At 42.4% G+C, this 13,045-nt stretch overlaps 1 protein-coding gene and 1 long non-coding RNA gene across 2 annotated transcripts; one reads left to right on the top strand and one right to left on the bottom strand.

The window, feature by feature from the left end:
• Positions 1-7,453: 7,453 nt before the first annotated feature.
• LOC112846949 (uncharacterized) lies at positions 7,454-8,251 on the top strand. Its single transcript, XR_003220175.1, has 2 exons — positions 7,454-7,486; positions 8,111-8,251. It is a non-coding gene; the product is annotated as an uncharacterized LOC112846949 (long non-coding RNA).
• Positions 8,252-8,361: 110 nt separating this feature from the next.
• On the bottom strand, positions 8,362-11,944 carry LOC112846838 (uncharacterized). The gene is made up of 2 exons (XM_025907007.1): positions 10,287-11,944; positions 8,362-8,667 (listed from the first exon to the last, which is right to left on the bottom strand). The coding sequence occupies exons 1-2, from the start codon at positions 11,229-11,231 to the stop codon at positions 8,548-8,550; spliced, it is 1,065 nt and encodes a 354-aa protein (XP_025762792.1). The 5' UTR covers positions 11,232-11,944; the 3' UTR covers positions 8,362-8,547.
• Between the last annotated feature and the right edge of the window lie 1,101 nt (positions 11,945-13,045).

Genomic DNA, 13,045 nt, shown 5'->3' with positions numbered 1-13,045 from the left:
AAAGAATTACACTAATTCTGAAGCACATGAAGTTGGGCAAGGGGTACTGCTCCATGCCAGTGTAAGAAGCAGTCAACACTTTGTGAAACTAGTAACACTGCACAGGTTTGTGAAAGATGGATCTGTATTGCAATTTTCCTGCGAAAGAGTAAAGAAGGATTTGCATCCTGTCACACTCCAGCAGACAATGTGTGCTTGTTGTCCTGTTGGATGATGGCTTGGATTGGTAAGTGCTATCAACTGGGTGTGCAGTGACTTTTTTGCACACAAGAGTTTTGTCAAAAACACTTTAGACTTGATTTTTAACCATAACCACAAAGATCTCCTAATCTTTGTTGGTTTTTTTGCCCAGCCTTAATTATGGTTTATGTGGCATAAACCGTGGAATGACAGTGATTACTGACCACGCACATTCTGGTTTTTGAAATAAAAGTTAAAAAAACACCTTTCTTTCTCTTGTGCCTATGAAAACTATAAATTAGAGTCAATGACACTGATGACAATGAAACAGCAAATTCTTTAATTCACTCCCACCAAATTTTATATCTCTGTCAATATGCCACACTTAGCAACATTTAGTAACAAAGTAAGGCAGTTTGTGTTTTAACTGGAGATGCAATTAAAATCCAGGGATTGCATTACAGGGTTTCTGCACTTGTATACGGTGGTAATTCAAGGTACTTGCCTGCCATCTGAACGACATGGGATTTAGTATCTTACCCAAGGGCACTAACCTTATAGCACCCCCCCCCCCCCATTAATTGTATCTGGAGAGTTTTCCTCATTATGGCAGAGGAATGTACCTTAAACACATATCGTATCGTCTGTAACTTGTGACTGCAGGACTGTTGCCAACACAACATATTCAAGAATGTTCCACATAAATTAAAGTACCCACTTTGCCCACACATGCTTGTAATGACAGAACCATTCGAGTACAAGTGATAAATAGAACAATTATGTGACTAAATTAAAAAAAAAAGCTTATGTGGTTTGTGGTTGTTCCTGATATTGGCAGAGGACAGTCTCAAGCCAAATAACAAGTTAAGACACCTGGGAAAATGCTAGTCAGTCATGGAGTAAATCCATTCATGTTGGTTATTCTTCAGCTTTTTTCATTATCTTTTGATCTTTTAATAATACATGGTATGAGCATTGCTTTGAAGATTTAATGAACATAGCTCTGAGGAATGTATTCTATTGGTACGGACAGATGTTGTGTTCTCAAATAAAACTATGACAATAAGTTCATGAGAAGTTTTTAGTACAAACTAAACTGTGTTTGCACAATACTGATGGTACACACTTAACAGAAACCCTCCCACATTTGGAAATGTTTACTTTTTTGATTAGATGGTGTATTCATGTTTTCCTTTTAACCCAGAAATACATTACTGTGGCGCACCCATCCCTACTCCTCGGGTGGGAGTGGCTGGTGTCCGGCAGGGGCCAGCATCCGTTCCTGCTCCCGGGAGGAGGGCCGTTGAGCAATAGCCGGGCCCACCACCTGCCCAGCCGGAGGTGGAGGAAGAGGCGTGTGAGAGACTGGCGCAGCCGAAGATGGAGGTCGCGAGCGCTGTGTCGTCGCCACTCGCCACTCGGGTGGCCTTCGCTGCAGGGAAGGCGGACGCACCTGAGCAGCATCCGCAATCACACCTCACCGGCGTAAAAGTCTGTGACTGTTTAATGTGGTTGTTGTTGGTGTTTGTGTTTGGCTGGTGGCTGAAAAGCTGCAGCTGTGCAGGAACAACAACCGTGTATAGAAGCGAGTCAATAAAAGTATGCTGAAAAGCATTGAATTGTGGACCGGTCTGCCATGGAGTTACTACAATTACATTACAGTACATGACTTAATTACTCGCTCAAGAAAGTTATTCCGTAAAATGGCCTGAAACACATTGTCTCATGGCTATTAGTTAACAATATAAATCTTAAACTACAGCTCTGCACAACATCTAAGCCCTAATGTAATGAGAACACACATACAATCTTTCTTTTAGTGTTTATATATGAACACAAAGCCAACGACACAAAGCAAAGATGAAAACCAGCAGAAAGAATCTTTGAAGTGATGACTGCAGTGATTCTACTTCAGAAACATGAACACGTAGAAATGGAGGTTACAAGCCTGACTGCTCATCACTTCTTTTGTTACCTGTTGAAGTTCACTTTCTGGCTGCTGGATAAGGGTAATCATTTGATGGTCTGAAGACTGAAGACACTCTGAGGGACTGTTTCAGCTCCACTGTGTTGGAAGAGCTCTGTGTTCCTCACGGGGATGACACCGATAGCTTAGGTCAGCACTGACCTCGCATCTGATAAAGACCATGGTGAGGCTGGTCCTCAAACATCTCTGCCCCACAGTGAGGTCTTCATTGGATCCGCTGCAGTTCGCCTACCAGTCTGGGTTTGTGAGCTAGGTGCCTCCTGCACCTAGCTCTCACCCACCTGGGGAAGCCTGGACATACTCTGAGAGTCATGTTCTCTCACTTTGCCAGTGCTTTTAACACCATCCAGCCTGGACTTCTGAGGGACAAGCTGGAGTTGTCAGGAGTGGACCAGCACCTGTCCCAGTGGATACTGGACTACCTCACTGGGCCCCCATGGTATGTGAAGACACAGGGCTGTGTCTCTGACAGGCTTCTGACAGAAAAAGGACTGGAGATGACAGGTTTCAGCTGAGACACATGGAAGACATTATGAATTTTTAAAGTTTTTGGATAATTTGAGATTAATGGAGTCAATAACAAAAGGGCCAATAAAGGAGAAAATCTTTGGGTAATAACATGAGTAGAAAGCTAAACTTGCTGATCAGGACTGTAGACAGGATCCGGGACTTGGTTGCAGTCCACCATTTATTCTCTTCCTTTGTGCAGAGCAGGGCAGCCTGGATGGCCCTCCAGACACGGTGGCACCTGCGGAGATGATGTTTAACAGATGGAACAGAGAGCTCACCTTCGAGGGATAGGAAGAGATGAGGTTGATAGCCAAGAGATGATCCAAATGGAGATAGCCAGGTAGCAGAAGAGGTCATAATGTTGTGAGCACATTCAATTCAGGACACCAGGGAGCTCCTAGTGCAGTGATTCTTAACCTTGTTGGAGGTACCGAACCCCACCAGTTTCATATGTGCTTTCACTGAACCCCTCTTTAGTGAAAAATAAAATATGATTTTTTTCAACTTCAAGACATAGATATGTTTTTTACTGGTGCACAAAATGAGCCATGCGTGTCACGGCGGAGGCTCTGCCGAACCCCTGAGACCAACTCACCGAACCCCTAGGGTTCAATCGAACACTGTCCTAGTGTTTGATTAGTAGATACGATTCAATTCAATTCAATTCAATTTTATTTATATAGCGCCAAATCACAACAAAAGTCGCCTCAAGGCGCTTTATATTGTACAGTAGATAGCACAATAATAAATACAGAGAAAAACCCAACAATCATATGACCCCCTATGAGCAAGCACTTTGGCGACAGTGGGAAGGAAAAACTCCCTTTTAACAGGAAGAAACCTCCGGCAGAACCAGGCTCAGGGAGGGGCGGCCATCTGCTGCGACCGGTTGGGGTGAAAGAAGGAAAACAGGATGAAAGACATGCTGTGGAAGAGAGACAGAGATTAATAACAGATATGATTCGATGCAGAGAGGTCTATTAGCACATAGTGAGTGAGAATGAACTGCCCTTCACTGCACTACGATGCAGTGAAGGGCAGTCTTCAGTTCTTAGTCGGCCTGCTCTGCCTGGCCATTGGTCTGGGGATGAAACCTGGAAGATAAACTAGCCTTAGCACCCAGGGCCGAGCAGGACACAGCCTACACATGTGAGGTGAACTGGGGTCCCCAGTCCAAAACATGTCTAACGGTGTGGCATGATGCTGGAATACATGATTGTAAGGAGTTTGGCAGTCTCTAGACCTGAAGGGAGTTTAGGGGAGCAACAAAATGTGCAGCCTAGGTGAACCAATAAGTGCAGTGACAAAATCAAGTACAGTGTGGGAGGAGACTTGTTTTGTGGACATATAGAGCATGCTAACACATTTTCACAGACATCCTTGATTAGTATAGGCCACCACAACAGGTGCTGAATGAATGTTATGGTTTGGTTGATTCCAGAGTGACAGGAGAATTTGGCGATGTGTGCATAATGAATTACCTTGGAACGAATCGAGGACGGAGCATAGATAGCCAACTAGGTGGACCATTTCTAGGATTGGGTTCGACTTGTTGAGCTTGTTGGACAGTTGACTGAATGTCACGAGTGACTAAGCTGGACTGTTGACTCATTTGAGAGATTATCAGAGGTGGTGAATTGCTGGGAGAGAGCATCCAGTTTGACATCCCAGGACCCAGGCCTGTAAGTTATTGTGAAATTAAATTGGGTGAAGAATTTAATTTCCTGGCTTGACGAGTGTTGAGCCAGTTGTCCAACTGGAGGTAAGCCAGGATCTTATGGTCAGTCCATACAATAAAGGGATGCTCAGCTCCTTACAACCAATGCCTCCATTCCTCTATGGCCAGTAACTCATGATCCTCCACATCATAGTTATGTTCAGCTGGGGAGAAACGACAAGAATAGAAAGCACAGGAATGCACAGTACTGTCCTGTTGTTGAGAGAGAACAGCCCCCAGGCCTGAGTCAGAGACATCTCCATAATAAATTGATGGTAGAGATCAGGTTGAGATAGAGGTCAAGTTTTCTGAAGATGGGGACTCTGCAAAAGCTGAAAAGCAGACATCAGCAAAGGCAGTGGATATTTATTTTCCGCAGTGATTGTGCTGAGACCCAGAAATCAACAGATGGATGCAGAGTTTTATCCTTCTTCACAACAAACCCCCCCCACAAAAACCCAGCACTAAGTGGCGAGAAAGAGAGTTGAATTATGCCAGCAGGTAATGAATCCTTAATGTATTTCTCCATGCATTCACGTTCAGGTTTGGGTAAACTATGCAGGTGTCTAGAGGGCATGGGAGCACCCAGGAGCAGATCTATCATACAGTCTAAGTGAAGGAAGAGAGAGACCCAGGTCTTCAGCCAAATCATGACATACAGGAGGAACAGATATAAGGTCCGGTGGGTCTGGAGAGAGTGAAGGGGGCTCAGAGCTGTGAAGTGGAGAGGTGGATTGTAAACAAAACTGGTGGCAATGAATCCAACCAGAAACTGTCAGTTTGACTGTCAATGTTTGAGTTGTGGTGAGAGGAGTGAGAGGACCCTCATAGAGATTCAGACTGATTTGTTCCGAGCATAGGTTGTTCTTCGTTGTCGTCAACAACACTCTCTCTCCCACCTGCTGTCTCCAGTGCGCATCTGCAGGAGGGAGAAAGAAAGCACAGAGGGCATTCTGGGAAACATAGTTCCTATGTCTCTGATGTTCAAGGGAATGATCGTCAATCTTAATCGTCAATCTCAATCTTAAAGAGAGACTAGAGAATATAAAGAAGCAGGTAATTCCCTGGCAGCTAAATCTTTCTGGATTTCAGCATTTAAACTATGTAGGAAAACCCTTGCAGAGCGCTTTCCTCACAACCCCTTTCTTTGGCTAGGATCCAAACATCAATGGAGAAATCGCCCACACTCCGCCTCCCTTGTTTTAACAAGAAAAGGCAATGTGCAGCGCCATCAGGATTTGAGTTGTTGACAAAAATACTTTTGAATTTTGCAAGAAAATCTTCAGAAGAGAGGTCAGCATTTAATACAGCATGAGTCCACTATAGGGTTCAATCATGCATTAATTGAAGGTTATCTTTGAACTGTTTAATTCATGTGTCCTTTGCTGAACACCAAAGCACCTTACGTAAGAAAGCCAGCACTCTTCTCCAAATCACCTGTGAAAACCTCAGGGCAATGGCTTCTCTTTGCAAGCATCTGCACCGACAGCATGTCACGAATACTGGGCTGAGAGGATTCAATGGCTGGATTCAAGGAGATCAAGTTTAGTGAGTTTATTTACAGTGATAATACCAAAGTGACATATACAACAGGTGATGGGGAAACGGGGGCTCCAGGGATCAAAGGATGAGACAGAGCAACAACCAAAAAATCCAGAAAAATGCATTTCATAAAAATGATAAATTAATTCTCATTTTCATGGATGAAATAAGTATTTGATCCCTTTGCAAAACATGCTTTAGTACTCGGTGGCAAATCCTCCAATTTTATCCCACTCCTCCTTGCAGATCCTCTCCAAGTCATCAATGTGGAGACTGACTAGGACACTCTGAGATCTTAATGTGCTTCTTCTTGAGCCAATCCTTTGTTCCCTTGGCCATGTGTTTTGGATCATTGTCATGCTGGAATACCCACCCATGATCAATTTTCAATGCCCTGGCTGAGGAAAGAGGGTCGTTACCCAAGATTTGACAGTACATGCCCCCATCCATCCTCCCTTTGATTCAGTACAGTTGTCCTGTCCCCTTGGCAGAAAACATCCCCAAAGCATAATGTTTCCACCTCCATGTTTGAGGGTGGGGATGGTGTTCTTAGAGTCACAGGCACCATTCTTCCTCCTCCAAACATGGTGAGTTGAGTTGATGCCAAATAGCTCGATTTTGGTCTCATCTGACCACAATACTTTCACCCAGTCCTCCTCTGACTCATTGAGATGTTCAGTGGCAAACTTCAAACAGGCCTGTACATGTGCTTTCTTGAGCAGGGGGACCTTGTAGGCACTGCACGATTTCAGTCCTTCACGGCGTTACCATTTTCTTGGTCCCAGCTGACTTGAGATCATTGATCGTCAGTTCCTCATGAGTAGTTCTGGGATGGTTCCACACCATTCTCATTGTCATTGAAAGGTGAGATCTTGCGTGGAACCACAGACCGCAGGAGATTGGGAGTTATTTTATGGTTCTTCCATTTGCAAATCATCACACCAACTGTTGTCACCTTCTCACCCAGCTGCTTGGTGATGGTCTTGTAGCCCATTCCAGCCATGTGTAGGTCCACAATCTTGTCCCTGACATCACTGGAAAGCTCTTTGGTCTTGGCCATGGTGAAGAGTTTGGAATCTGTATGGACAGAACTTTGTGCCATCAGAAACTGAATTTGAATAAGTTAAATTTGAATTCGAATTGCTCAGATTGAATCTGAATTGTAACTTGAATAAATGCTTTTTAAAACTGAATTTGAATTAGCCTAATTTGAAATTCAATATATTGGTTTGAAAATGATCGTCACTGAATTAAAATTGAATTTTATATTTTGAAAATGAATTCATTTGCTTTGAAACTATATTTTATCCCTTAAAAATGTAGCTCTGGAATAATTTCAGTTCCAATTCTCACCATTCAGTTTTAGTTCTACAATTCAGTTTTTTGAGACTTAAATCCGGTTCTGGTTCCAGAGTAACTGAGCGCAGATTATAGAACTCCGTTTTACCAGCAGACCGAAAGTGTTACAGACAGAAATCTACAGCATCTTGAGCTGGAGCTGGATTAAGACCTCAGAAGTCATGTCGAATGACCAGCGGATAAACTCTCAGGTTGGTAATAAATGTATTACATGTATAAGAACAAGCGTCATGTTAACAAATGATAGCCATACAGTAACTTTTATGCTTATTGTAGCTGTGAGCTAAAAACGCTAATTTAGCCTAGTTTGCCCTGGATTCAGCTTTGACAAACAAATACGATCAACTGTTTCTAGTAGAATTCCAAAGTTGTCATCTTGTACCCTCTCAGAGCCCCATATGCTTGCAGAGACCCCTACAGTAGGGAAACATGCAAATGAATGTCCAAGCTATTGTATTTTAGCTTTATTTATGTCTCACACAGCATCCCAGCTCTTTAGCTAACTTAATAACTTTAGCTAAAGTGAATAGTTAGTCTAATTCATTAGTGCAGCATTACTGGATCACCTCTGTTTGAAGTGATATAATATGAAATACAACTATCACTGAAACAGCAAACTTTGTAAAAAAAAAAACAAAAAAAACAAAATAAAAAAACAACACTTCTCATTCTCTAAACGTTTGGCCACAGCTGTAGATTACACTATCAGTGCTTTTTCACTCTTGTCAGTAATTAAATTTCTAAATTCTCTTTGTGCAGTTGCAGGTAAACAAGATCCAATATTTTATCTAAATGACTGCTTTGTCTTTGAAAAGGTGAAGAGCCTGAGGCCGGTGACACTCCAGTTCTACTCCAAGTACATCGTTACGGTGGCTCACAGGACAAGGCTACATTCCTGTCCTGCCAGAAGAGAAGAGAAACTTCAGTCTTCATGCAGTTCAACCACACCTGTCATATTCCGTATGACAGGGGTCTCAAACTCCAGTCCTCGAGGGCCGGTGTCATGCAACTTTTCCATGTGTCCCTGGTGCAACACACCTGAATACAATTAGTAGGTCATTAGCAAGAGTATAGAACTTGACTGCATGCTGAGGTGGCAACCCCTAACCCTACTCAAGTAAATCTAGGTAAATGTTTGTATTTGGAATAATATACTTCTAAAAATACTTTTATTGCAGCATGTTCATTCACTCATGAGCTGCTGTAACATGAATCAAATGGCTGAATTGCCACCTCAGCATGCAGTCACGTTCTATGGTCTTGTCGCTTCTTCTTCTTCTTCTTTGTGTTTAACGGCGGTTGGCAACCAATGTAAAGGAGCATTACCGCCTCCTACTGTTCCGGAGTATGGGTCAGACAGTGAGCTTACAATCTGTATCCAAACAAACAAACAAACAAACAAACAAACAAACAAACAAACAAACAAACAACAACAACCTTACACTCTTTCATAAACACCTATAGCCTTCAAAAACCCCACCAGGGGGATGTTCTTCGTACCTCGCGTACTACATCCAAGATCAAATGACACATCCAAGATCAAATCATCGCGCTAACCGTGAGCTCGCTAATTCGGTTCTCCGAACGCACCTGTTGTTGACGATTAGTACAGCTGGATGAAGTAATCTGAGATCACTGGGTGACTTAAAAGGGGCTACGCATCGATAGTAGAAACATTGATCGGCAACCCTGTGATTGGTCGGCGAAGATGTGGAAGGAGCGCACTCAGTGTATTACGGCAGCAGAGCAAGAACTCTTGATTTTGGGATATCAGAAGTTTCAGAGTTCAATGAAAACGCAGGGGAACACTGCAAAGGCTGCAAAAGCAAGGAGAGAGGGCTGGCAGAAAGTTGCTGACAAATTACACTCGTAAGTGATCCATGATATTACATTATATCATGTGATATTATATTATACCACATTATATTATATTACACCATATCCTCTTCCACATTAGAGCCACAACAGGACCCACTAGAACATGGGAACAAGTAAAAGTGAAATATAGGAATATTCTACAGTATGGTAATATTTATCACTTATATTGCTTTTAGTCTATGACCCTGGAATAATCTGTTTGTTTGTTCATAACAGCAACCCAGAAAAGGGCAGAGCACATAAAGACAGGTGGTGGTCCTGCACCCCCTCGTCACACCCCTTTACGTACTGTGCCATTTATTGACATTGTGGGTTTTTTGTGTGTAGTTTGACATAACACTCCATCACTTTTACCTGTTCCCATGCAAGGGGTGACTGAAGCATGCACAGTAAGTTGGGAGATATATATATATATCGATCGAGAGAGAGAGAGAGAGAGACAGAAGAGTAAATAATACCCTCACGGGAGAATCAATATCTCTCTATGAGCAAACTGTCGCGCTGAGCTAAAGGATCCCGTCTATCCCGCAATCTACGCTGAATTCTGTAAACCCTCCTTATCAATCTTGCACCTTCTGCAATGGGTTGCTCGCGTACAAACGGACAGGACATGGCTGCAACAGACTTCCCAACTCCACCTTCGCTTTTGTAGCGTGGTCTCTGATCTTGATTGCACGTAGTAATTTACTATTACTACTCTAAAATATGAATTACATCTGGAATGATCAAATACATGTAATAGAATGATTAATAATACATTTTCCTTTTTTTCTGAAATGACCTGTATGTATCTGTATGAAAGCAATAAAGCATCAAATACTGCATTATCTTTAGTTACATTGATAATATTTATTTATGGTAAAACAGTGGCGAAATATCGCTGTTGCTTTCATATAACTGCAGCGGACATACCTGAGTGGCCGCGATCTAATCCTGTTTACATAAAGTAAACCTGCTCCCGAGCAGGCTTACTCTTACGGATCTGTTGCTATGACAGCAAGTCCCAGATGAGCTTCGGAGAACCGAACGATCCAAGATCACGCCAAATCGTCAACATTCAAATCCGGCTAACTTACTTAGCGAGGTACGAAGAACAGGCCCCAGTTCTCTCACCTGTGCCCTACTACCCTCCAACACACTCTTCAGATTAAATTCCCCGATTCCCCGCTCCCTCAATCTATTCTGCAGAACTTTCCTCTCCACATCATAACCCTTGCACCGCAGTATTACATGCTCTACCGTCTCCTCCTCCTCCTGGCACAGTCCACAAAGCCCCGTCTCATGTTCTCCTATCATCTGTAGTGTTTTATTTAATGCACAATGTCCCAGTCTAAGCCTGGTAATGACCACCTCTGCTCTCCTATTACCCCCATACAACCTACACCCTGCCACCTCCTCCTTAAAATGATACAATTGCCTGCCCTTACTCCCAGAATCCCACCGCTCCTGCCACTCCTGACCTACCTGCCTCCAAACAAAACCTTTTGCTTCAGATCCGCTGCTTTTAATTTCCATCTCAGTCCTATGTTTAGTCAATGCTCCTTTTGCCAACCTATCCACCTTTTGATTTCCACTGATTCCTACATGAGCTGGCACCCAAAGAAAGTGAATATTGCCACCACAACACCTTATTCTGCTTATAGTCTCCAGAATAGTAAACAGCATACCCTGCCTTGTCTTCGAACAAAACGATTGTAGACTTGAAAGAACAGCTGCTGAGTCAGAACATACTACCACCTGCCTGAGTTTTGAACACTCTATCCATTTCAATGCTACCAAAATTGCTACCATTTCAACCGTGTACACTGCCAGTCCATCCGAAGTGCGTCTGTTTATTTCAATATTTTTGGATGGAACTACTATTCCAAACCTTGTAATTCCAGTATCTGGACTTTTAGCACCATCCGTGAACACATGAATATACCCAGGGTATTCATTCGAGCTGAAACAAGATCGACTTTTCCTTTCAATTTCCTCTTCAGATCCAGCAAGTACCAGTCCACAGGAGGGGTCTCCAATAACCATGGAGGAACCACAGGGAACACAACTGCAGGACATATTTTAAGTTCATACACATGACACTCCTTAGCCCACTGATTCCCCACCTTTTCAAAATGATCCTTCTGACTTCTTCCATACTCCCAGCACTCCAAAAGTGCCTCCTTTGTAGGATGTGCGTCACCATGACCACCAAGATGAACCCAGTAATTCACAGATACTTGCTTCCTCTTAAGATCTAGGGGCATTTCTCCCATCTCCACCTGTAGGGCACTGACTGGAGACGTTTTAAAAGCTCCACAGCACACTCTAAGGGCTTCCGATTGCAAAACATCCAAACGTCTCAACACAGAACGAGCTGCTGAACCATATGCCACACACCCATAATCAAAGACCGACCTAATTAATGCCTGGTAAAGTCTTTTCAAAGCAGAACAGCTTGCTCCCCAACCCCTCCCAGCTACACACCTCATAACATTAACAACTTTTTTACATTTGGTTTCAATCCGGTCAATATGCTCCCTCCATGTCAGTCTAGAATCAAACACAACACCTAAGTACTTAAAAGAGCTCACTTTCCCAATTTCCTCGTCATACAGTTTCAATGTCAAAGTCTCACTCACTGTTCTTTTGGTAAAGAACATCATTTTTGTTTTTTCCACCGAAAACCTGAATCCCCAGTCAAATCCCCACTCAACCACCATATTTACAGCCTCCTGAACCTTGCCCACTAGGTGCTCAATATTTCTTCCTTTTTTCCATAACACACCATCATCAGCATTCTATGGTCTTGCTAATGACCTACTAATTTTATTCAGGTGTGTTGCAACAGGGACACATGGAAAAGTTGCAGGACACTGAGGACTGGAGTTCGAGACCCCATGCCGTATGGTACAGGTGTCAAACTCCAAGCCTCGAGGGCCGGTGTCCTGCAGGTTTCAGATGTGTCCTTGATCCAACACAGCTGATTTAAATGGTTAGATTATCTCCTCAACATGTCTTGAAGTTCTCCAGAAACCTAGTAAAAAAAAACGTCCCAAAAAACTGAATTTTGGAACTGAAATTGAATGGTGAGAAGTGAAACTGAAATTATTCGAGAGTTACATTTTTAAAGGATAAAATACAGTTTCAAAGCAAATGAATTCATTTTCAAAATATAAAATTCAATTTCAATTTAGTGACGATCATTTTCAAACCAATATATTGAATATATTGAACAGAAATCTTGCTGATTGATAGGAGATCAAATACTTATTTCATTCATGAAAATAGGAATTAATTAGTAACTTTTTTGAAATGTTTTTTTTCTGGATTTTTTGGTTATTGTTCTGTCTCTCATAGCTGAGGGTTTGAAGGCAGGTCCTGCTGTTCTTAAGTGCCTCAGAAACATGCTTTACCATTGGTTTTAATGGATAAGCTTGGTGTTTTGTGCACTCTGAACATGCTGTAATGTGCCTTTTACTCTTAGTGCTTTCAATTCACATGATTTGAGGACTCTTCTATATGCTTCGTCTTGCTAGACCTTATGTAGTGCTTAATACTGTAGACCACAATATTTTACTACAGAGATGAGAACATGTTATACTAAAGGTACTGCGATGTAGTGTTTTGAATCATATCAAATAGACTCCAATTTGTTTATGTAAATAGTGAGTCTTTTGCACACACCATACCACACCGCACCGCACCATATCTTATAGATCTCATATCACCACATCATCTCAAGTGCACTTCACTCTCACACTGCTAGGTTACTTGTGGCTCGTAGGGTATTTAACAGTAAAATGGAATAGTAAAATCCTCTCTGCTTTTAAGATTAAGCTTAAAACTTTCCTTTTTGATAAAATGTGTATGTAGCTGAGATAAAATGTACT

Source organism: Oreochromis niloticus, linkage group LG5 (genome assembly GCF_001858045.2).
Source record: "Oreochromis niloticus isolate F11D_XX linkage group LG5, O_niloticus_UMD_NMBU, whole genome shotgun sequence".
Taxonomy (NCBI): Eukaryota; Metazoa; Chordata; class Actinopteri; order Cichliformes; family Cichlidae; genus Oreochromis; species Oreochromis niloticus.
Note: the sequence above shows the minus strand (reverse complement) of the source record. Positions and strands in the feature narration are given on the sequence as shown.

Excerpts from the sequence above, each read along its gene's own strand:
- LOC112846838 (XM_025907007.1), bottom strand. The coding sequence starts at position 11,231 with ATGTCCTGCAGTTGTGTTCCCTGTGGTTCCTCCATGGTTATTGGAGAC. Across the intron at positions 8,668-10,286 it reads TGGAGGGTAGTAGGGCACAG|ATTGTAAGCTCACTGTCTGA; the intron begins GTGAGAGAACTG and ends GTTTGGATACAG.